General features: G+C 35.2%; 2 protein-coding genes across 3 annotated transcripts in view; one reads left to right on the top strand and one right to left on the bottom strand.

Moving 5' to 3' along the window:
* LOC133879443 (glycine--tRNA ligase, chloroplastic/mitochondrial 2) overlaps positions 1-9,105 on the bottom strand; it is a 36,756-nt gene extending 27,651 nt beyond the window's left edge. The window contains exons 1-9 of one of the 2 annotated variants that reach the window (XM_062318014.1): positions 8,793-9,105; positions 8,571-8,621; positions 8,349-8,416; positions 4,583-4,664; positions 4,418-4,481; positions 1,533-1,588; positions 1,224-1,301; positions 986-1,060; positions 837-907 (exon numbers count right to left, since the gene is read on the bottom strand). In XM_062318014.1, coding sequence (XP_062173998.1) covers positions 837-907; positions 986-1,060; positions 1,224-1,301; positions 1,533-1,588; positions 4,418-4,481; positions 4,583-4,664; positions 8,349-8,416; positions 8,571-8,621; positions 8,793-9,047 — 800 coding nt within the window. In that variant the 5' untranslated portion in view covers positions 9,048-9,105. The remainder of the gene's footprint in view (positions 1-836; positions 908-985; positions 1,061-1,223; positions 1,302-1,532; positions 1,589-4,417; positions 4,482-4,582; positions 4,665-8,348; positions 8,417-8,570; positions 8,622-8,792) is intronic. The other variant, XM_062318015.1, reaches the window with a different exon arrangement.
* A 2,626-nt stretch (positions 9,106-11,731) lies between these two features.
* LOC133880667 (uncharacterized) lies at positions 11,732-17,976 on the top strand. Its single transcript, XM_062319651.1, has 7 exons — positions 11,732-11,954; positions 12,912-12,950; positions 13,386-13,523; positions 15,517-15,656; positions 15,773-15,882; positions 16,560-16,675; positions 17,247-17,976. The coding sequence occupies exons 1-7, from the start codon at positions 11,808-11,810 to the stop codon at positions 17,805-17,807; spliced, it is 1,251 nt and encodes a 416-aa protein (XP_062175635.1). The 5' UTR covers positions 11,732-11,807; the 3' UTR covers positions 17,808-17,976.
* Positions 17,977-22,442: the final 4,466 nt, after the last annotated feature.

The raw sequence follows: 22,442 nt of genomic DNA, 5'->3' as shown, positions 1-22,442 counted from the left end.
GAACTATGGGTTGCGATCTTCCATCTTTTTGGTGTAGAGTGGGTCATGCCTAGAAGGGTGGTGGAGTTGTTGGTTAGCTGGAGAGGCCAGTTGGGAAGTCGATGCATTTTAAAGGCTTGGAGGTTGGCTCCTCGGTGCTTATTGTGGTGCATTTGGAGAAAGCAGAATGCAAAAAGTTTCGAAGGCAATAAGAGTTCAATGACAAAGTTAAAAGTTGTCTTGTTCAAATCTCTTTATGGTTGGTGGGCGGTGTACAATAGCCATCGCTTCTCTACCTTTTCAGAATTCTTGGACCTATGTTCTTTTTCTCCCTAACTAGGGGTCTCTTGTATATTTCCTAAGTACCTGGGTTGTGCCCCTCTGAGCTCTTGATGATATTGATTTACTTAATAAAAAAAAAAAATCACAAAGACAATAGAATGTGTGGGGAAGTAATCCCACAAACACCATGACAAAGACTTTAGGAAGTCAAAAGATTAACAGCACTCGGGAAGGAAGCAAGAATCTCAACTCAAATGCTATTTTTGAGAGAGAAAGAAGGGAACAAGCAAGGACATCACTAAGAAACAAATTTTGTGTAGATAAAATGAGCCATAAGACTAATAGAGCACAACAATAGCAATACAGACACAGAATCCATAACTAGAAAATATTGAGAAGTGTATATTAATAATATTTGGAACATTACAAGTATATATGACACAAGGTTCTATAGGTTCTACCGAGAGTAAGATTTTGCCTTAAAAAAAAAAAAAAAAAAAAAAAAAAAAAAAAAAAAAAGAAAGAAAGAAAGAAAGAAAGAGAGAGTAAAATCAGTAGCTTAAGTTGTCACTTACTCATTCTCCAAAAACAGCTCCCCGTATGTAATTCCATCAGCATATTGAATTTTCTTAAAATGATCAACTCCCTGTAGAATATTCCAGTAAAACTTAGTAAATGGATAAAAGAAGACAAAGATTAATAAAAGAAACCATCAAAGATTGACCTGTAGTAACATAATTATACGCTCAAGACCATAAGTGATTTCAACAGATATGGGCGACAATTGTAGACTTCCAGCCTAGAGAGAGACAGACAGAGTGAGAGAGAGTGGGGGGAAAAAGGCTACAAGTAAAAACCCATGCAAAATCATGAAAAAAATAAAAGTAACTCAACCAGGGAAATAGCTATCCTAAGCACTAATAGTAGACATGAAAGTGATATTTCAATGTAAAAGGAGGAACCTGCTGGAAGTAGGTGAATTGGGTAATCTCCATCCCATCCATCCAGATTTCCCAGCCCAAACCCCAAGCACCAAGTACCTAAAAGTATGTTTGGTCAGCTTATAGAAAACAAACAAACTAATTATCCATTCTAGACAAAAATGTTTCCTTAATGAATTTTTTTAGATATCATAGTTTATGCTTAAAACTATGAGCCATTGCAAGGAAATCTAACCAAGTTAAATCCCATTTCAGCAAGTGGCACTGATTAGAACTCCATACAACTAACAAGGCAAGAATAATAATCCACCATTAAAGAAAATATATTACCGGACTCTCCCAGTTGTCCTCCACAAATCGTATATCATGCGCACTAACATCAATACCTATCAAGCACATAAGCATCAATGTTTAACCAAATGTTGAATAAACAGGAAAAAAAAAATTGCTAAAACGTGAATCTAAATGATATTCACACACCTTGTCAGTGGAGCTAGATGATTAGTAATCTAAATAGCAATTAAAATTATCATGTTAACTTATTTAATGAAGTTAATCCCAATTTTTGTTATTTATGGTTGTGTTGGAAAACTAATGATCATCAAGACACAGAGGCCTTGTAGACAATGGCATAATAGAAACCTAATGGTTTACTATATACAGGGACAGATAATAGAAAATGAGGTGCCTCAAACACAAACAAAGACCTAGTGCTCTCATTATCACCTCCAAGCCTACAAAGTTACAAAAGTAATGATCATCGTCAGTAAAATTAGTAGATTGAGGTAAAAATATGTCCGTTCTAATGTAACAGAGACGACAAAGTCTAACACTTCATGTAATTATTTACAGTGATTATTCTACACGAGCTTTAAATTGAGCATATGTAGTGCAAAAGTAGTAAAGCTAGAACTAGCCATGAGAGGATGATAAAATCAATGGTCTAAATAATACCTAGGAGTTATCATTTCCCGTATCTTGGGCTCAATCAATTATAAGGATGGGGGGGATTGAAGAGGTATATAATCCATAGAATTAGAACAGGATGGATGAAATAAAGAAGTGCATTGAGAATATCTCAATTGTTATAATTGCTAAAAGACTAGCCATGCTTTAAGGAACATGTGTATACTCCCAGTGTACTTAGAGGCGTCTTATGCTTATATATAAAGTTTTCTTACTTATCAAAAAAAAAAAAAGCTAAACTGGTTCTTCTTTTTCTGCTGTATAGGGGATTCTGTTATATACTTCCTATTTACAAGGGTTGCGCCCCTTTGCACTTTTCAATGAGATTAAATTACTTATTAAAAAAAAAAAAGCTTAATTGGAATGAGTGGAATTCCTAAAAAAAAAAAAAAAAAAAAAAAAAAAAAAAAAAAAAAAAAAAAAAAAATCCCAAATGCAAACATTATTTCTAAGGTAGGGGTGGCACGTATAACAGAAAAGATGGAGATTCACCCAAGGTAATCAACAAACAGTGAGGAATGTACCAATGATAAACAGTAACTAGAAAATTTAAAAGCGCAAAACTGGTTAAAGGGAGGCTAAGATAGGTGAACAAAGGCATTACAAAGAACATGGGTGGTGAAAAGGTAGAGTTGGTGAAAGCGTAAGGCTTATTTGGTTTGAGTTCAGTGGAGCTTTATTCTGCATCAGATTTGGAACATTAGTTTGAATGCATATGATGCAAAAAGGAGTAGATCTACGAAGAAGATAAATGCGTTAAACATGGGCTATTTCAAGCTTGGCAGTGATCGCATGATTGTTCACACACAAGCACAACCGAGCTAAATGGAGTTGCATGTCAACAATCTTGGGTATCTAGGCCAGATGGGAGTTCGTATATCTGGAAAGTAGCTTTTGATGACTGGGACAAGGTGGGCCAGAAGCTCTTGGGGAACCAAGATTCTGATAGTTTAGACCAATGGCACTCCTACTAGTCCCACTATTGGATCAAGTAAACCAATCAAAATGCAGCAACCATCTGCAAATTGAAAGGAAAGCTCGTGATTATCATATTAGGGAACCTCTTGATACCCATATCTTTTTTTGATAAGTCCCTCTTGATACCCATATCTATTACTAATTTTCTTTTTCTTTTTCCTTTTTATAAGTAATTCAATCTCATTGAAAGCGCAAAGGGGCGCACCCTAGCACACAATAAGTATACAAGAGAAATCATTTACTAGGGAGAAAAAAGAACAAAAGTCCAAAAAGTCGGAAAAACTAGAAAAATGCAAACTATCTTATGCCACTATTCATGTATAAAGGGATTTGAACATAATATTGTTTAGCTTCACGGCTGAAATTTCGCGATCTTGCATTCCATTCTCTCCAAATACACCACATTAAGCACAAATGTGTCATCCTCCAAACTTTCAAAATGTTATGACTTCCCAACCTGACCTCTTCAACTAGCCAAAAACTCTCTTACCCTTCTAGGAATAACTCAATCAACACCAAAAAAATGGAAAAGCAAACTCCATAAATCTCTTGCAGCTTCGCAATGAAGAAGAATATAATCAATGGACTTTCCACTCTTCTTGCACATACAACACAAATCCACCACTATGACGTTCTGCTTCCTTAGGTTATCCAAAATCAAGATTTTCCCTAATGCCGCCGCACACATAAAGACGCCACTCTCGAATGAGCCTTAACTCACCAAATACTCTTCTATCGCAGACTCGCAGTAAACAGGGCCATCAGCTGATCCTCAAACCCCAAGACAACCCCACTACATTACAGATTTTTCAACCGCCCAATCTATAGACATTGATTCAGGCAAGTGATTCAACTACAACAATTGGATGGAGACCAACAACGGCTCACTTCCCTTCAACTATACAAAAGATATGAATGTGTATGCATCTTGGTAAAGAAAAGAATCAACATCAACATTGTACACAAGGCCTGTCTCATTTTCTTAAACAGCCTTTCACTTTCTTTTCCTTATTTTTTAACAGAAAAGAATAGTTCTAGCCCATTTCCCCATGTTCAAGATGTGGGCTTAGTTCTGAAGTTTTCCTTGCACTGATAATGGCATCACATGGCAAAAGAAGTCACAAAGATTAGTTCAACATAAGAATCAACAAGCACTACAACATGAAGATGGACAAAGGGCACATGTGAGTTCCTTGCAACTATTGAAAACGACGCATTAATGCCTTCTCACTTCATATCAATTTAAAGAAAAATAGAGGTAGAGTCACTACCTAAAGCTGATAGGCTACGAATAAAAAGGTCTTGTGAATTTCCAGGATCAGGCTTTAATATAACCTGAGATCAAATTCAGAAGCCAGGGAATAATTTAATCCTAAAATAAAGCTCCATAAATAATCCAGAAAAGGCAAATTTCAACAAATAAACTAAAATTTAACCTGAAATTGCGTGTGTCTTTGAAGTCTGTTTGGGTTTTCACCATAACGACTATCATCTGGTCGAATGCTAGGCTCCACATACCTTTTATCAGAAACTTCACATTAGAAGCCCAGTCAACTTTAAAAAGCTCTAAAAGCCCACATGCACTATGAAAGAGAGCAATGACAGAACATCTCACAGCTTTACAGCAAGTTAAATTAGCTAATTAAATAATATTTTGAAGAGTCCAGCAGAACAGCAAAGCGATCAAAATCAAAATTGCAAGTTGGTCCAGCATAGTTACAGCAAATAAACAGATACACCAACACAGTACGAGCAAAGACTAATAAGCAAGAGTTCGGTCCAAGAAATGTCAAACTGACACACACCTGATCAACCATCATGTGAGACACAGGATCTCAAATCACATCAATACTGATCTACTATCACATCAATCCCCTATTCTATGCATGGCCAATCTATGTGTGTTAGAAAAAGTATAGTAACCATTGACTAGTAGTAGAAGAGATATTGATGACACTTTTTTTTTATTTGATAAGTAATAAAATTTTATAAAAAAAGGGAAAGTGCCCCTAAGTACATAAGTAGTCTACAAGATAACAACCAAACCAATCCCAAAAAAGAAAGAGACCCAAGTGAACCCGCAAGACCCTAAAAACCCAAAAAACTGAAAGACCTAAGGCCAACGAGAGGCACTCAACACTACGTCATGTAAGCCTTGCCTTTCGACGCTAGGAGGTTGCATAATCATCGCCATAATTAATGGAGCTTTTCAAATTCAACACCTCCCTCCTACCTTTGGTCTTTTGGCGCACAATCATTGTTCCCGATAAATCTCTTCTTCGCTTACACTGACATCCAAGATAGCCAAAAGCGGAACCTCATCCTCTTCACCATCCGCCGACAATCCAAAGGCATGTCGGGCGGATAAACACCCAATAGGATACACCATCCTCCCTATCCCAAACTTCATCGCCCTAATCCCAAACAACACCCTCCCCAGACGGACCAAAACACTTTTATACTGCTTTGGGCTCAAGGGTTCCCTTGGCTCTGGCGCAGGAGAAACGCCCGAGAGAGGAAAATGAGGTAGTCACAACTGCAATATCAACCATCATTGCCTCCACAGGATCAACAAATAACCCCTCATCCAAATGCACTGGTCAACTTTCCGTAGCCTTCCTATAATATTCTTGGAACGACTTTGAAACCAATGCCTCTAGAATAGAGAGACGTAGTCTCTCTCCCAACTCAGCTGCCCCTGAATGAATGACACCAAAATCAACAAATTCAAAAACAGAGCTTCCCGGATCTAGAGAAGACTCTGCATCCTTGAGAGAATCTTTGAAAGACATCAAAGACATCACCTCCAAAGAAGCTGGATCTTGTGCAAGCAGCACGTCAAAGGTGGATTGAGAAACCGAAAAGACATAGCACACCGAGTCAAACCCATCTCGAACGATGGAGTCCAACACCTTTGTCCCTAACTCTCCTACCTGACCCAACCAACAGCGCCCAGATCCTTTGGCCTTTGGCCTGCTCAGAAGATCTAAAACGGAGCTTAAAACCATTACCCGACGACTTGTATACCTGTTTGAGCTGGAGTATGGGCTTCTTGCTAACAACCTTGACCCTAAAGTGGTTGCCTACACTGAGGGTGGCCGAAAAGGGGCTATTTGGCTCCTTGAAGGCCATGAGGGTTGGGGTTGATCTCGGATACTGGGTGAGCTGCGTCAATTGCTGGCTTTTCTCGAAGCAAAGGAGTGGCCGCTGGTTTTTGAGGAGCCTTTCATGGTGGGGAAACAGAAAGGGGATGTTTTGTCCGGTCGTTCCTAAGCGGTTGTGCTTCGGTCGGTGGACAGAGATGTTGAGAAGTCTGTGGGGTTTAAGCCGGTGTTCATGACTTCGCTCGATCTAGGGGTCTCAAGTTCGTCGACGGCCATCTACAGCGTAGCAGCAGAGAAGAAGATAGAGACGTTGTCTATGACTCCTGTCGATCTAATTCCGATTGTGTTGGCGAATGGAGGTGAGGAGATGTAAACGGCATTGTGCTGCGATGAATATGAACTTGGGCTCCCTGGTTCATTGGCAGCTACTTCCAACGGCATAGCAAAGAAGACGATAGAGACGAAGGGTAGTTTCATCGTTCGCTTGGTGAAGATGTTTCTAGAACTATGCCGATTTGAGCTGGATCGAGTCAGGGCCAAGGGCCAAGGCTGTCAACAAGAAGCCCATACTCCAGCTCAAGCCGGTTTACAAGTCGTCGGGTAACGGTTTTAAGCTCCTTTTCAGATCTTCTCAGCAGGCCAAAGGATCCGGGCGTTGTTCGTCAAGTCAAGTAGGAGAGTTAGGGTCAAAGGACTCCACTGTTTGAGATGGGTTCGACTTAGTGTGCTCTATCTTTTCGGTTTCTCAATCCAGCTCCGAAGTGCTGCTTGCGCAAGATCCAGCTTCTTTGGAGGTGCTATCTTCGATGTCTTCCAAAGATCTGACACACTTTTTTTTTATAAGTAAAAAAAGTTTTATTAAAATATTGATGACACACTTTCAAAGAGATATCTTATCATCATGATGAAAATGAGAGAGATTTTGGCTGTTGTGAGTCAAAAGGTTGATTCCAATTTCACTATTTGTTTGTTTTATAAGTTTTTTCAACAAACTTGATAGGCAACTAAGGCAAGTACTCACATCAAATTCAAATTAATAAAAGGGCAAAAAAAAACAACAGAATACATGATTCTTTTATTTTATTATAAACCGTCTTTTGTTTTATTTAATACAAGAACAGCTTGTTTGAAACTTACTAATAATAAAATTAAAAAACAGCAAGGAGCACTTGTAGGAATGTCTCAGACATACCTGAACTACAGCTAGTTTCGGCTATACGGTTTCTATCATTGTTTATATATTTACTCATCAATGAAGAGCGCACTGTAGCTGAAAGTATCTAACTACATATACAAAACCAGAGGATCTCATGTGCTAACAAGCTTAAATCAGCAACCAAAACCCTGGACTGACTTCAAATCCCTATTTATCTCTTTCAGCCTTAGGGTGCACAAAAAACCCTAGGAAACCGCCCGTGTTTACTCATTATTATAAGTTGAAAAATATATTTAGCCCTTGAACTACCATCACATTTTTATTTAAGCTTCTAAACTTTGAAAAGTGGCATCGGGGCCCCATACTACCACCGTGTGTCACATTAGACACTTCTGCATTTTTCTCCCCAAAATACTCTTAAAGTTATTAAAAAATTACCATTTGAACAAAAAAAAATATATATATATTAAAAAATTAAACAAAAAAGGGGAAAAAATGAAAATGCCAAAAAGGGGGGCTAATATGAAAGGGGCCAACTCATTTTGGCATTTTCAGCTTTTCCCATTTTTTTGTTTAATTTTTTTTATTCAAATGGTAATTTTTTAATAACTTCAAGGGTATTTTGGAAAGAAAAAAGCAAAAATGTTTAATTTGACACGCGATAATAGTTCAGGGGCCCAATTTCACTTTTTAAAATTTGTAAGCGTAATTGAAAATGTGGTGGTAGTTCAGGGGCTAAAGTCCCTTCTTCAGTCCATGAATTTAAACTTCATTTTCCTAAAAAAAAAAAACCAACAACAACAACACTTTTTTACAGAAAAAAAAGAAAAAGAAAAAGAAAAAAAAGATGATAGCACTTCTTTTCACGAAACTAGATTCAAATTATACAGTTAAATTATAATGGCTGTACTTCTATAAAACTTGCATCGATCGCATACTTACGCAACATTCCACGGTTCTGGACCAAGAACCCTTAAGAATGTTAGAGGATTCATAGTCCCAGCTCCAACCTAGTCAGCACAGACAAAGCCTCAATAAGACAGAGCAATCATTAACGTACGTCAATTAGATGAGTGGCTTAGAGAAAGTAACTGGCTTTCAATGCTTCAACCCAATTCAACTAAAAGAACCGTGAAATTAATTTAATGTTCTATTAAACAGTACCTCTGTGTTGCTGCATTGCATCAAGGCACATCCAACCGAAGCCCAATATTCCTACAATATTAATAACAGTATAGTATCAATAAAAAAAAATAAAGGAAAAATCATTTTCCAATTTATTTTCACTTGCATTAACAACTAGGAAGCACAGATATCACTCACTCTCACTCTATGAACCTAGCTAGAGTGCAAATTTCCAAGTAAGAGGGAAAAACGAAGTGAAACCTGGAGGCGCTGAATGGCTTGTTGGAAAGTAGGGACGGAGGCTCTGAGGGGCTCGTTGTTGGGTCCCGTAGACGAATGCTGTGGAATTGTCGAGGAGGTGCTTATTGCAGAGTCGGCGGTTCGGATGAAGTGGCGGCGGGGGACGAGTGGCGTGTAGAGGCGGCTGGGATGGGGCTTGCCGGCGCGGAGGAGGCAGAGGCGCGAGGTATGGGGCTTGAGGAATGAGATGACTAGCGGAAATGCGAGGATGGCCATGCTCGCCTCTGAGCGTAATGCTTGGATAGAGGCTTAGCCTTAACCAGGAGGAGGGAGAGGTAGGACTTTGTATTCACAAAACGAAAAAAAAAAATAAAATTATAATTATATCTTGCCATGTAGGATAGAGAAAAATAACTATTCATATGAAATAATTATTAATTGTTTTGTTAGTTTTTTATTCTTAAAAATAACTATTTTTAACATATTCCTCAAAATAACGAATAACTATTCTACTAACAAAAATTTGAAAATAATAAATTTCCCTTTCATTTGGAAATATTACACCGTATTATTTTTCTAAAAAAATGTTATTAAAACCAGTTACCGTCAACTGCTTCTTCTTTTTTCTTTTTTCTTTTTCTAAAAGTACAATGGTAAAAACTTGAACAAAACTAGGGAACATAAAGAAAAGGGGCAATATTTCCCAATATAAGGAAGAAAATAACTATAAAAATGGAAAATGATAGGAATGCAGCCATAAAAAAAATTATGGTTGCGGCCCAATTTATCACATGATAAGCATAAAAGATTGCACTTTGGTTAATTTTACGAGTTGTCCAACTAAGAAATGATAGAAATATGGAATGAAAAACGAAACAGTAGAAGCAATTCTCCAGTTTTGAGTAATGGTAAACAATTGAAGAGATATAATGATTATAAGCGAATCACCTTCCAAAATAAAGTGAGATAAACCAAAAGAAACCAACAGTCGAGCTACCAAAAGAGCTGCATGAGCTTTGTTGTGAATCGGATAATAAAGAGAACTGATAAGAGAAACACTGCTCATGACCATACTTTTATTGCTCTAATCTCCAAGAAACTTTGAGCCCCTTCAATTCACCACTATCCCCCTATTAGTCTCTGTAATATTATTTATAAGATCATCTCTAAGTTACTTGCAAACAAGCTCAAGCCTCTTTTCAACAAGTTTATTTCTCCATTCCAAATAGCCTTTGTGCCTAATGGAAATGTACAAGACAATTTCATCTTAGCTCATAAAATGCTCCATTCTCTCAAATCCAAACGAGGCAGTGCAGGGTAGTTTAATGGCTGTCAATATTGATATGGAAAAAATATTTGATAAAATGGAATTGAATTTTTGTTGGCTATTCTTCATGAACTTGGATTTCACCCGATATGGATCAATTGGATTTGGTTATGTATCTCCTCATTCTCATTTTTTGTTTTCCTCAATGATAGCTCATTTGGCTTATTTACTCCTTCACAGAGGAACAATAGTTTTACCAATATTGATAGCATTGACAGCATTCATGACCATGAACTTGAATCCATAAACAACATATATTAAGTTTCATCTCTTCAAAGGCTAGTTCAGAAGACCAAGGCTTGATAATTTGAAAATAAGCAAAGAGCCTCAGACATTCTAAGGACCTTGATGCATAATCCGTTCAGCATGAGAACGTTGATGAACAGTAAACAAAAACTTATATGAAGAAAGGATTTTGATTTCAAGAGAATTTGCAAACTTCCATGCAACAACAGGGTATCACGAACCCATTGAAGATGATGAGGTTTTGCAGACAAAAGTTTACTTATCAACCCAAAAATTGCTTGTTTGGGGTGTTCTATAGGCAGAGTCTCCAAACGAGCGGGACCATCCCACGCAAGAGCTTCAATTTCTGCAATAAGACCTTGGAGGTTGATTTGAGAGGTATTCGTGAGGTAAAGTAGAATGAAATATGCAAGACAACAGGGACGACAAAAAGTCTTGTGATGTTATTTCCTAAATGAGAGAAAGTGAAAGCTCAAAGAGAAGAGAGAGAGCGGAGATGTTATCTACCATCAATTGCTTTAGGTATTTCTCTCTTTGTGTCTCATGACAGCACCGCAATTCTTGCTAAAACTCTTTAGATATGAAGTAAAAAATAATTATTAAATAACTATTTATGTTTCAAAAAAAAAAAAAAAGTCATTAAAAAAATAAATTAAAATTACATTATAGTAGTATTTTAAAAAAATTTGATTATAAAATGATTCTATTCACTAGCATCGTATCAAATAAACGAATACATATTTAATTTTTTTTTTATTATATATATATATATATATATATATATATATATATATATATTTAATTTTTATATTAGTGTTATAACCAATCTAATGAATATGAATAATTATTACATTATAATTTATTATATTTCTAATAATAGCTAATTATTTTTTTAATAAAATAATTATTTCCTGTATCAAGCGTGTGCCTAATTGGATTGTAAATTTTTTTACATGAAATGAAAAAGGCTGGCAATCGAAAATCAACAACCCCATTGATTGCCTTGATTTCTGAAAAAAAAAAAAAAAAAAAACTGCTATTACCCTAACATAATTTTGTATTCAATTTAGTTAAGCTTCCCAAACATATTTTTTAAATTTTATTTTCTGTTTTTGTAAATTATCAAAATATAATTTCAAAACCTTAGGCATGTTTGGGTAATAATTGTTTTTTTTATTATATTTTGTTATTTTTTTCAAAAACATATTTGGAGTTTTTTTATTTGAATGAAAAATCTACTTAAGTTTTATCCCTTTTTTTTTTTTTTTTTTTTTTTTTTTTTTTTTAAATTTTGTCTGAAGTTCTCTATTATTTTTTCGGTATTGTAATTTTAAAATAAAAAACAAAAATGAAAAAAGAATTAAAGAGACCATCTTGATTCTCAAAGGCCAAAAATAGAGAGAAAAAGCTCTCTCTCTCTCTCTCTCTCTCTCTCTCTCTCTCTCTTTGTTGCTGATTGTACAATGGCCACCGCCGATGAAGCGGAAATGGAGGCAGAAGTAGAAGCTGTGCAAGCAGTCTACGGAGACGATTGCGTGGTTATCGATTCCTACCCTCCACACCTCCAACTCCACATCAAGCCTCGCACCGCCGATGTGACGTCTCAACAGGTCCCTTTACTTTTTACTTCTTAGATTCTGTTTGGTTGCCGAGATAACGAGGGAAAGTGAGAGAGAGAGAGAGAGAGAGAGAGAGAGAGAGAGAGAGAGAGAGAGAGAGAGAGAGAGAGAGAGGAAGTAACTGTCGAATCTCTTTGTCCTATCTTATTCTTTGATTCTGGAATTAATAAATGATACACCACTTATCAAAAAAAAAAAAAATTGATACACCTTTATTGGGGCAAGAAGTTGTATTCAGGGAAAATCTAAAACTTCTTGTTTTTGATTACTTAATTTCAGTTTTAAGATTACTCGTAACACCTGCTTGGTTGGGGATTCTGTCAGCTACTTTGCTTGAGATGGATATTTGTGGATTCTCGGCCTTGATAGCTGGTTATGAATTGTTTTTCTTAAATTGTTTGAAGTCGATGGGATCCAGAGTCATTAGCAGCATGAAGTATGATATTGTCTTAAGCTTATTTTTAATGGTTTTCCACTGGGTTGATTTATTGCTTTATACTCTGTGTGATTTGAAATTATCGGAATTCTATGTCATTGTGCTTATGTATATCGTACTGATTAGTATATGCCTGCGCATAATGGTATTCTAGTCTGTTGTTTTGACTTCTAAAACAACCGATTAGTTTTTGGAGCTTAGGTGAGAGAGAATATGTGAATTTTTAATTTAGACAGTCATCTTGTGTGTTTCTCCGAAATTCACTTTTGTCTGTGTCTTATTCGTGGATTTTGAAACCTAATGTAAAGTATTAGGATTTGTATCCAGGGTCTTTCTCCTTGGATACTATGTTTTACAATTAGTTACTAGAAGATTTAGTTGTTAGATAATGGTGTAACTTATATGCTGCAATGTTGTGATTTCTTTCTTTAATGGGTTACAGGTGAAATTGAAATTGAAATTGGTCTTGCCTTAGACTGCCTCTAATTTTTCTTTAATTTTTCTCTTTGTAGTTTGTGGAGGCAGTTATTGTCATACGAGCAGGGTCCGAGGTATATCGTAGCATATATGTTTTTTGCTTAATGAATTGCATATTGGCTACTTCATGAATGGTGTAGATTGTGAGTATATATGTTGAGGTCATCTATTTCATTATAATGTTATGAATATTTTTAGGGATTATGAAATAGGTTACCTACTTTGCCAATATAATGATTTGTGAAAACAGAGGATTTGTTTAGGGATTAAGAATAATGATAATATACTTTTAATGGGGCCCAGGAGCATGGCCTAGTGCATCCAGCCGCTTCAGGTATATTGCAATACATAAATATCATTTCGACCATGATGCTTGCTTTGAAATTATTGTGATGGTATATTATTGTCCAATCTTGTTTTAAATTCATATGCATGAGTCATTTTACTCTAGCAAGCTATTGTGTGATCTTATCAACTTCAGCACTAACTCTTTCTATATCTTCTGGTAGTATCCAAAGGAGCCACCTCATATTAATCTACTAGATTCCAAGGGTCTTGATGACCGGAGGCAAAAAGAGTTGATAACTTGTATACGAGACAAAGCCTGTGAACTCTTGTCTTATTTGATGCTTGTAGCACTTTGTGAGGTAACTACACTATACACCTAGCCAAATTGTTCAGGATTGTCTGAACTTATGATTTGTTCCATTTTTTTTTTGATGATTGTGACAATTTAAGAATATGTTCTAAAGAATGACTTCGATTTGTTTCCATGCACAAAATCCACCCATATCACTGAGATGTTGTATGAGATGATATAGGAATCAACAAAAATTTTGTTGTGCAAATATCCACCTAAATAATAGGCGAATAAATGTATGTTTTACTTGCAAGTGCACAAGATCAAAACGATAAACATAGAAAGCAAGTACGAGATAACTTCCACGAGGATTGGTAATTTGTTTAAAGAGAATTTCCTAAGATAGATATTTTGAATATAATTGCTATGGAATAAAGTAAACAACATAATTGAAAACAATAAATAAAAGGGTAGGGCTTCGATATTCACCACTAATCATACTCTTTTTAGGAAACGATATGCACAATACTACAAATCATATTGCGATGCTTGATGTTTGTCAGCCACAAGGGCATGAATGTGTATTCCTAAAGCTATTGATCTCCCTAAGCAACGAGTTAGGCATGGTTATATACTTACTCTTTTCTTTCTTGAAGGATTTAACATGGGTGTATATTAAGTTGTTCTTCAAGAAAGCATAAAACTATAAGAATCGGCAAACACACTCAGGTTGGAACATGGTATCTGTTCCAGTTGTCTTTATGTTGATTAATCCAAGAACCTGTGATGGGTTCTTTCGTCACTCTATTATGCCTAGGACTCGATTATCCAAATTAACATAAATAACAAATCCATACCACATGCATATGATGATCAAACATAAACATGCGAGAAATTCAAGAAAACTGAAAATAATCAATTAAGAATCACATATAGTTGTAGTAAGGCAAATCAAAACTTTAAAGAAATATGATTAGGGCTTCAATCGAGCCCCAACAAGAGTAATTAATTACAACTAATTCAGACTAAAACTATATACATACAGAAAATAAAGAAAGGAAGAAAAACCAAAACTCTTCTTGATCTAACCTCCGATTCCTCTCCCAAAGCTTGTGTGTCTGTTTTAGAGGACTTAGAAGAGTATTTATAGAGTTTAGAAACAACCCTAGATGATTTCATGCAGGCTACAAGTCCAAAATCGAGTTGGAGTTGGATTAGAATCTTTCCAAATTCGTCCAGATTTTCGGTCCTATATTGCGGAACGATTTTGACGTAGTAGAAGTCCGAATTATGGAAAACCTATTTTAGAGATATTTGTTGCCTTTTGTATTAGCTTTCCAACGCCACTAATTTCACCACAATTTGATACTTGAGCTTAAAGTTATGGTTAAAATACGAAGACATTCTCATTCTGGAATCTTTCCAAAAATAATAGATTTTGCCGATTTCTCTTTTCAGCAGCAAACAAATCCAAAATTGAATTGGATTCGGATCTTTCCATAAATGAGTTTGTCAACTTCAATATTCTACATCAATCAGATCTTTCCAAAAATGAGTTTCCCAACTTCAATATTCATGGAGACTTTGTTCTATGCTTGAAATTTGATGGATTTTTAGTGTTTTTCTTCCAAAACCTGCAAAATGCAAGAAAACACAAAACCAACACAAAACATCAAATTATAACAAAACTAAGATATTATCATATGTGAATTAAGGGGCTTGAATGTGTAACATTCAGCCTTTATCAAATATTAAGCCACGCAGTTGTATTGTTCGTTCTTTTCCTTAGCATTGTTATTTGGTTGTAGTCTTTTTCTTGTCTTGGTATTTCTTTATGGCTGGTTGTGCATATTGTAGAATGTATTTGGTCATAGGGGTGGGAAAGATAATCTTAGGGAATTGTTTCTCCAACTCTTTTGATTTTAGTTGCAGATGTTAATTATTCAAAAGTTTTAATGGGATCTGACGTTCAACTGTAAATCCAAGAATTTTATTTATGTATTCGAATCAGATTAGGATGTATATTTGCAAAAAAGCTGATATGATGAATTAATTTATAGGAAGCGGTGGAGAAGCTCACTATTATGAATCATCCTGACGGTGATTGTCCTCTGTGTTTGTATCCTTTCCTTCCAGATGATGAACAGAATATAACTTTGCCATTTATGAAGTTAATGTCTTGTTTTCATTGTTTTCACAGGTAGTCCTGTCTTCTTTCTCTCTGTCCCTCCCTCTCTCTCTCCCTTCTATTATGGCTGATCTTAGATACGCATTTTGTTGCTAATTTTCTTGAGCATTTATTTTGAATTGTGGCAGTGAATGCATTCTTAGGTGGTGGTATTGGCTCCAAGCGGAAAAGGAAACAAATGTTAATGATTCATCTAGTGCAACTATACGTCCTATCAGAACAGTGGAAAATAAAGCCGGTAAAAAATTGGGTCAACTTGTGACTGCTTTCCTGTTTCCAGATATGATTTATTCTTGCTTGCCCTTCAGGGGTTTCTTTTTTCTGTATGCCTCATGTGTATGCATTATATTCCCTTGGGTGCCTTCTAATCAGTGTTATTTCTTAAGTAGAAAAACTAAATACATTATTCTTTTGTTATATGTTCAAGCTATTGGTGAATCCTCGTCATCTCCACCTTTTGTATAAACACACTAATCCTTCATGGCATAGTAATTATTTTTAACCTAAATAAACGAGAAAGAGCTCAAAAAGTACTTTTGGTAGTTTTTTATTTTTATTTTTTTAAAAAATAATTTTTAAAAAGTGACTATTAGTAGTTCTCAAATTGTCTTTTCTAATTGGCCATTGCAATGTAAAATAGATTGCAACTTTGTACCCCATACAAATGATACATGATAAAAAAAAAAAAAATGTCCATACCTTTCTTGCTGTGAACATAATAGAGCACTTTCCAGTGTTTTGATTCATGTTGTGCAACAAAATCATTTGTGGGAACAACCTTGTTTTGCATGTTTCAATGATGATGTCATGACCAAATACGTAGTCTCACCGACAGTGCCCAACATTTTCTTTCTTTTTGTTTTAATTTTCTGCCATGATATTGATTTCTCATTAGTAACTGATATTTGTTGTTAGACACACATGGAGCAATTGAAGAGAGCATGGGAACCTGCCCAGTTTGCCGCAATGTTTTTCTTGCCAAGGATTTCGAGCATGTACTTGGCTTGGTTGGTTCTCATTCTTCTCAATTGGTATGCCATCTTACGCATTATATAATTTTATTTGTGGTTTGCATTATGCCACTGGTTTGCATGATAAACATACTTGACAGATAGGTGCTTTGCTCCAAAATTCACACTGAAAAAAGAAAGAGAGAGAGAGAGATACTGTGCCCAATGATTAGAAAAGAAATCATTGGCATCCTGTCATTTGGATTTGTATACCTGTTTTCGTTGTACACTTGGCTGATATTAGTTATTATGAAAGACAAAAGGGAAAGAGGTCTTAAATCTATGATGGGCAAGTTATTACTTTCTAAAAAGCAAGTGTGGAGCCGTTTATACATATATTGGTGGGGAACCTGGATGTTCTGAACTAGAACTGATTTAGTTTATGCAGATTCTGCTATTTGAAAGCCTGGGGTTGGGTTATTATCCTTGAGTAAACTTGATAATTTGTTATAATCTAACAGTTCAGTGTTGTAAACTCGTCTATAGTAGTATTTGTTGGATTATATTTGTTTTCATTCCTATGATCAATAATTACTTGTTCAGTTGTATCAAGTGCCGGGGAATTTACGGACTATTTTTCTTTTGATTCCAGAATTTTGATGAAATTGAAGTAGATGACAATCAGAAGCTTCTTGAGTCTGATTCTGAGAACGTTAGAAGACAAAAATTTGAGGCCATATTAAGGCTACAGCAAGAAAGCAATGGCTTAATTGAACCTAAAAAAAATCTAGTTGTTGTGCCTGGAATGTTTCTCCCTCAAACAGCTGCATCTGCTGCCAGTACTTTGGCCAAAGAATCAGCTGAGCAACCACAAACAGAACCCACAGGTGCCCCAGAAACGCATTCTAGTGGTTCCACAACTCTTCCGAACACCGGCGCGCAAACGCGCACCGGGAGGAGGAAGCACAAAGCATGGAATTCGAGAAAACAAGTGAAACAGCCAGCGGCATCGCCTAGCACTGTGTCGACCAGAGAATCTGGTGAGCAACAAGGAAGGGATCCTGCAGTCACCTTGGGAACACAGTCTGTTGGTTCCTTAAGTAGACCAAGCACTAGTGAGCATAGGACCTCTGGCATGAGAAAGCAGAGACATTGGAATTCAAGAAAACCAGTCGAGCAGTGGATTAGAAAAGAAAATGCTACATCAGAGTGACCATTTATTGTATTAATTCTCTTGTTCGTTATATGTTTTCCCATCATAATTTTCAGATTGCAAGTAAAATATGAACATGAACCAACGGATTTAAAAGGAAAATGAAGAAACAAAGAAATAAAGAATAAGATCCTCAGTTGACCCCATGTAGGGTTCTTTTAACCTATAACCTTGTGTCGTGTGTATAATGAACAAACGAGATGCGTCCATCAACTAACACTTACTATGTCATTTTCCAGGATAAAAAAATTAACACTATTTGAGTTTTAAGACCTGATAACAGACAGAAATCTCCTCACGGCCCTTTCCACTGATGAGGTTGTCCGCAGCTTTCAACACCTCTTTCTCACAATCCTTGGCAAGGCATAATCTTCCTTTCCTTTGTTCTTGTAAGTTCTTGTGGTCTAGGTACAACATGGGTCATCTGATAACATTTCTTCCTTGGTCGATGCTTCGCTAAGATCTAAATGGTTGTCTTTCAAGTAATTTTGCTGCTTGAATTACTAGTAATTTAAACATCAAATACATGAGTACGACCTACCCAAGCAAGTCTTGGGCAGGGATTGCTAGCAATCTATAGTTCTACTTAGTAAGCATAGACCAGAAAGGGACTAATTATTGTTGCTAATCCGACTTGAGTTTTACGTGTTTTACAATAGAATAAAACATTTTTGGAGCACAACATTTTCGTAGGGGATACAATAACTATTCCAAGAAATGGTGAGCAACCAAAAATAATAATAATAATAATAAATAATTATTTCATAGAAATAATCATTCAATTTCAGTGGTGTATTCTACATACCAAAAACGGACCCTAAATGTTCATAATGGACGAAGAAGGTCACCACATTTTGTCCATACTCTCGTTGTCGCATGTAAAAACGAACGAAGATATTGGTATATAGTAATTAATTCCCATTCAAATGTAAACAATATTATAGCTTAAAGCTCACCCTCTATCTTCATTTGATACAACGTGAATCACATGCATATCTAAATTTTCGAACCAACTCTTCGTAACATCTAACAATTGGTTTTTGTCAAAAAAAAAAAAAGAAAAGAAAAAAAAAAAGAGAGAGATTAATATGGGAGTGGGGCTACTATGGGCCAAATTTGAAGATAAAGAACTAGTTCATAACAGGAGCCTAGACTTGTATGCTAGTATATGATTTGACAAGATGAGATTACAGATTAATAATTGAAGTTCACCGTTCACGCATGGCTCTATATAATTAATTGGTTTAATTTCTGTATAATATATTGTATGCTAGTCTGCATAGATAATATATATATATATAGAGTTGGTTTTGATAAAATTAAATAGAAAAACAGAAAAAAGGGAAAACTTTGTACGTCCTTTGCAAAATCTACGTGATGGATGAGGAAGCTATTGATGCGTGATTTGTGACGGATGTATGAAAAACAGAGATGAATATAGAAATGGAATGGAAAGATGACAGGATTGATAGCTCTTTTCGGGTAGGAAAGACCACAATTCTTTACTTAGGGTAGAAGAACACCACAATATTTCATTTAGGGTAGGAATTATAAACCACAATTTTTCTAATTCTTTTCTTCCTTTTTATTAAGGACCAAATGGTCTTTAAATAGAAATACAAGTAGGTACTATTAATAATTAACTACGATAAACATAAGCAATAACATGCACTTCTACTAACTTAACAACTCTTAAGATAAACCAACTAGAAAGATAGAGATAATTAATAAGACAACCTAACTGAAAATATAAAGATAATATCTCATCACTAATTAATGAGATAGAGATCGGCTTGAATTAATCCAAGTATTAGGATTCGACAAAGACTCCTATCAGCTATTATGCCAAAAATTTATGAAACTTTTATAATTGTATGTATGGATATTGAATCATGGATCTGGACGCTGATGAGTTCCAATTCCTAGCCTAATCGATAACAAAAGCTTACAATTTTTTAAGCCTTCGTTTAATTTTCAGGGTGTTAGTCTATTGAAATGATCCAACCCAATATGCAAATACTCTACAATTTGATTTCTTAAATAATACATTTTATAAACAATAGAAATTTCCTCTAACCTGGCCAATTTATAAAACTGCAACGTGTTATTTGATCGGCATGTAAGAAGCACACGAGTTTTTAATTTGCATGTGAGAAACACATAATTGAAAAAAGTATATGCTTCTTACATGTTAAGAAATAAATGACAATTTTATAGACTGAGTTAGCCGTTAAAATTCTTTCAACCCAGTTTGAAGAAAATTCATTCCCAAAATCCACAAGTTGGTCTTTAATTTTTTCCTGACCAATTTACCAAATAAAGAAGGTCTTCTATAAGCAAAATGTACAAAATTTTGACATTAATTATTTGAGTATTGTGGATCACATACATGTTGAAGAAGATTAATTTCCTCATCTGGAATCTTCACGATGATCCCAACTGCTCAGTCCTTTTTTGACAACCAAATCTATAAAATTCAAAGCTGCTATAAATTGATGAAAGTTGAAGAAGCAGTTCATACCAGTAAGCTTGTACTTGAAAGAGACTAAACAGGAGTCCAGAGTTCACACCACCTTTGAGTAGAACTTTTCTCTTTGATCCAAATCTTATCCGTCCCCACTAGAAGTTGCTGAAGTGGGCATTGTTTTATTGCAATCCACCTACAAAACAATAATATAAGAGTAAGACAATTAATTTAGTAGACTATTATACGTCTGGCATATAACTGGAATGACGTAGTAGTAAAAATTAGCTCTTAATTTATTTATTTATTTATTTATAAATGCTAATCGAATGGCTGATTTTTACAAGTGTTCATCAAGCTCTATGACATCGTACAATAATCTACTAAATAACATTACTCATAAAACAATAATAATTAAAATTTAAGGGAGTAAATCGATAAACAAAATGATTTATTTGATAACAATTAAAACTCAAGGGAGTAAATCGATAAGAGTAATGTTATTCTTTATACACATTTATCACATTCATGTCACACCAGTTGACATAACTTATTTTAAGTAACTTACACTTTTTTTTTTTTTTTTTTTTTTTTTTTTTTTTTTAAGTTACTGACATGAGAATTCACTTAAAACGTACACATCATATTCTGGTATGACATGAGTGCGATAAATAAGCATAAAGAATAATTCAATTAATTAATAAAATTTAAACCTTAAAAAATGATTTGATAAACCTACGAGACATTTTCCCCAAAAATATATCCTACACCCTGTCCTTAATGGACCATGATGGGTGGCCTTGTTCTCCCCATTCTTTCTCACATAAATTGGTCTAGATGATCATTTGTCTAACTGACAAGCCTTAATATATATATACTCTAATTCGATCCTTTTTCGGTTTGAATAGGGTATCCTTAATTAATTAGGTTGCAATCAATTTGGATGTTTGCCTCTATGATTTCATCCCCCAATCATACAACAAAAAGCTGGTTTCAAACTCAAGGGAACAAGTTTCATACTTGAAGGCTAGACCTAGGGGTTCAACTCATTGATTTGCTGCACCAAATTCTTTTTTTTTTTGTGTACCAAACTCTTTAATTTCTTGCTTTGACCCATACCGTCCAACCCAAATTAAGCCGAGAATCAAAATATAGATCAGAAAAAACAAAAGGATATTTATTTTTATTTATTTATTTTTTTCTCAGTTTGGCAGTAATGCATTTAAAGTTCCATCATTCAGAAGCTAGTAGGAAAACAACATTAATAATGGTAGATAGACCATAATTATGTTTTAAATATGGTGGTTGAGTAGTGGCAATTTGGTAGCTAGATAAAAGTTCAAGAAAAATGATTAGGATACGCCGGTTCCCCAGCCAATAGGAGTGGCCCTGCTGTAAGATATTATCTCTATATATGGCCTATATGCCACATATACAGTGTTTATTATATTTATTATAAATATAATATACGGTATTACGGTTAGGTAATTTAATTAATTTAGATTACCGTAATGAAATCGTTTAATTGATTTAAAATCAATTAATAATATTGTTTCCTTGATGGGAGGAACAATACGGTACTTACCATATTTGAGGGTCCCTGACCTAGCCTATAAATTAATAGCCTGTGTACACCATCAGTACGGCAATATAGTCATAGACATAGGTTAGAAGATCCCTCAAATAATCTTTTCTTGCTCTTCAGATGGATCGTGGAAAAGCTTGAGCAAATATGGTTAGAGGTAAGCCTGAATCCTGTCTTATTCGTTTTCCACTACGCATGTTAGTTTAAGTAATATGTTGAATATTTCTAACACCTGCACCATCTCACAGGTGGTCGGGAGTGGCGCGCGGCCACCCCCAAAGGGGTGGTTGCTCAAATAAATGAATGATATAAACTAACGAACATAAGGGGCCAAATTTGTTCCTTGTGACCCTTTTTCGTCTTCGGATAGAGAGAAGAAAAAGAAAAAAAAAAAAAAAAAAAGATCCAAATTTGGTTGAAAAATAGTTAACCTTTCATAATTGCTTGAAGCAGGAAATGAAATGGGCCAACAAATAAATGAATGATATATATAAACTAAAGAACATAATTAGGGGCCAAGTGCTTTCTAGCTTATCTTATATATTAGTGACCAAGTTTTGTTTTATTTGATGTCTTTCTTAGTTGT

This window comes from Alnus glutinosa, chromosome 10 (genome assembly GCF_958979055.1).
Source record: "Alnus glutinosa chromosome 10, dhAlnGlut1.1, whole genome shotgun sequence".
NCBI classification, from domain to species: domain Eukaryota; kingdom Viridiplantae; phylum Streptophyta; class Magnoliopsida; order Fagales; family Betulaceae; genus Alnus; species Alnus glutinosa.
This window is presented reverse-complemented; position numbering and strand designations above follow the sequence as displayed.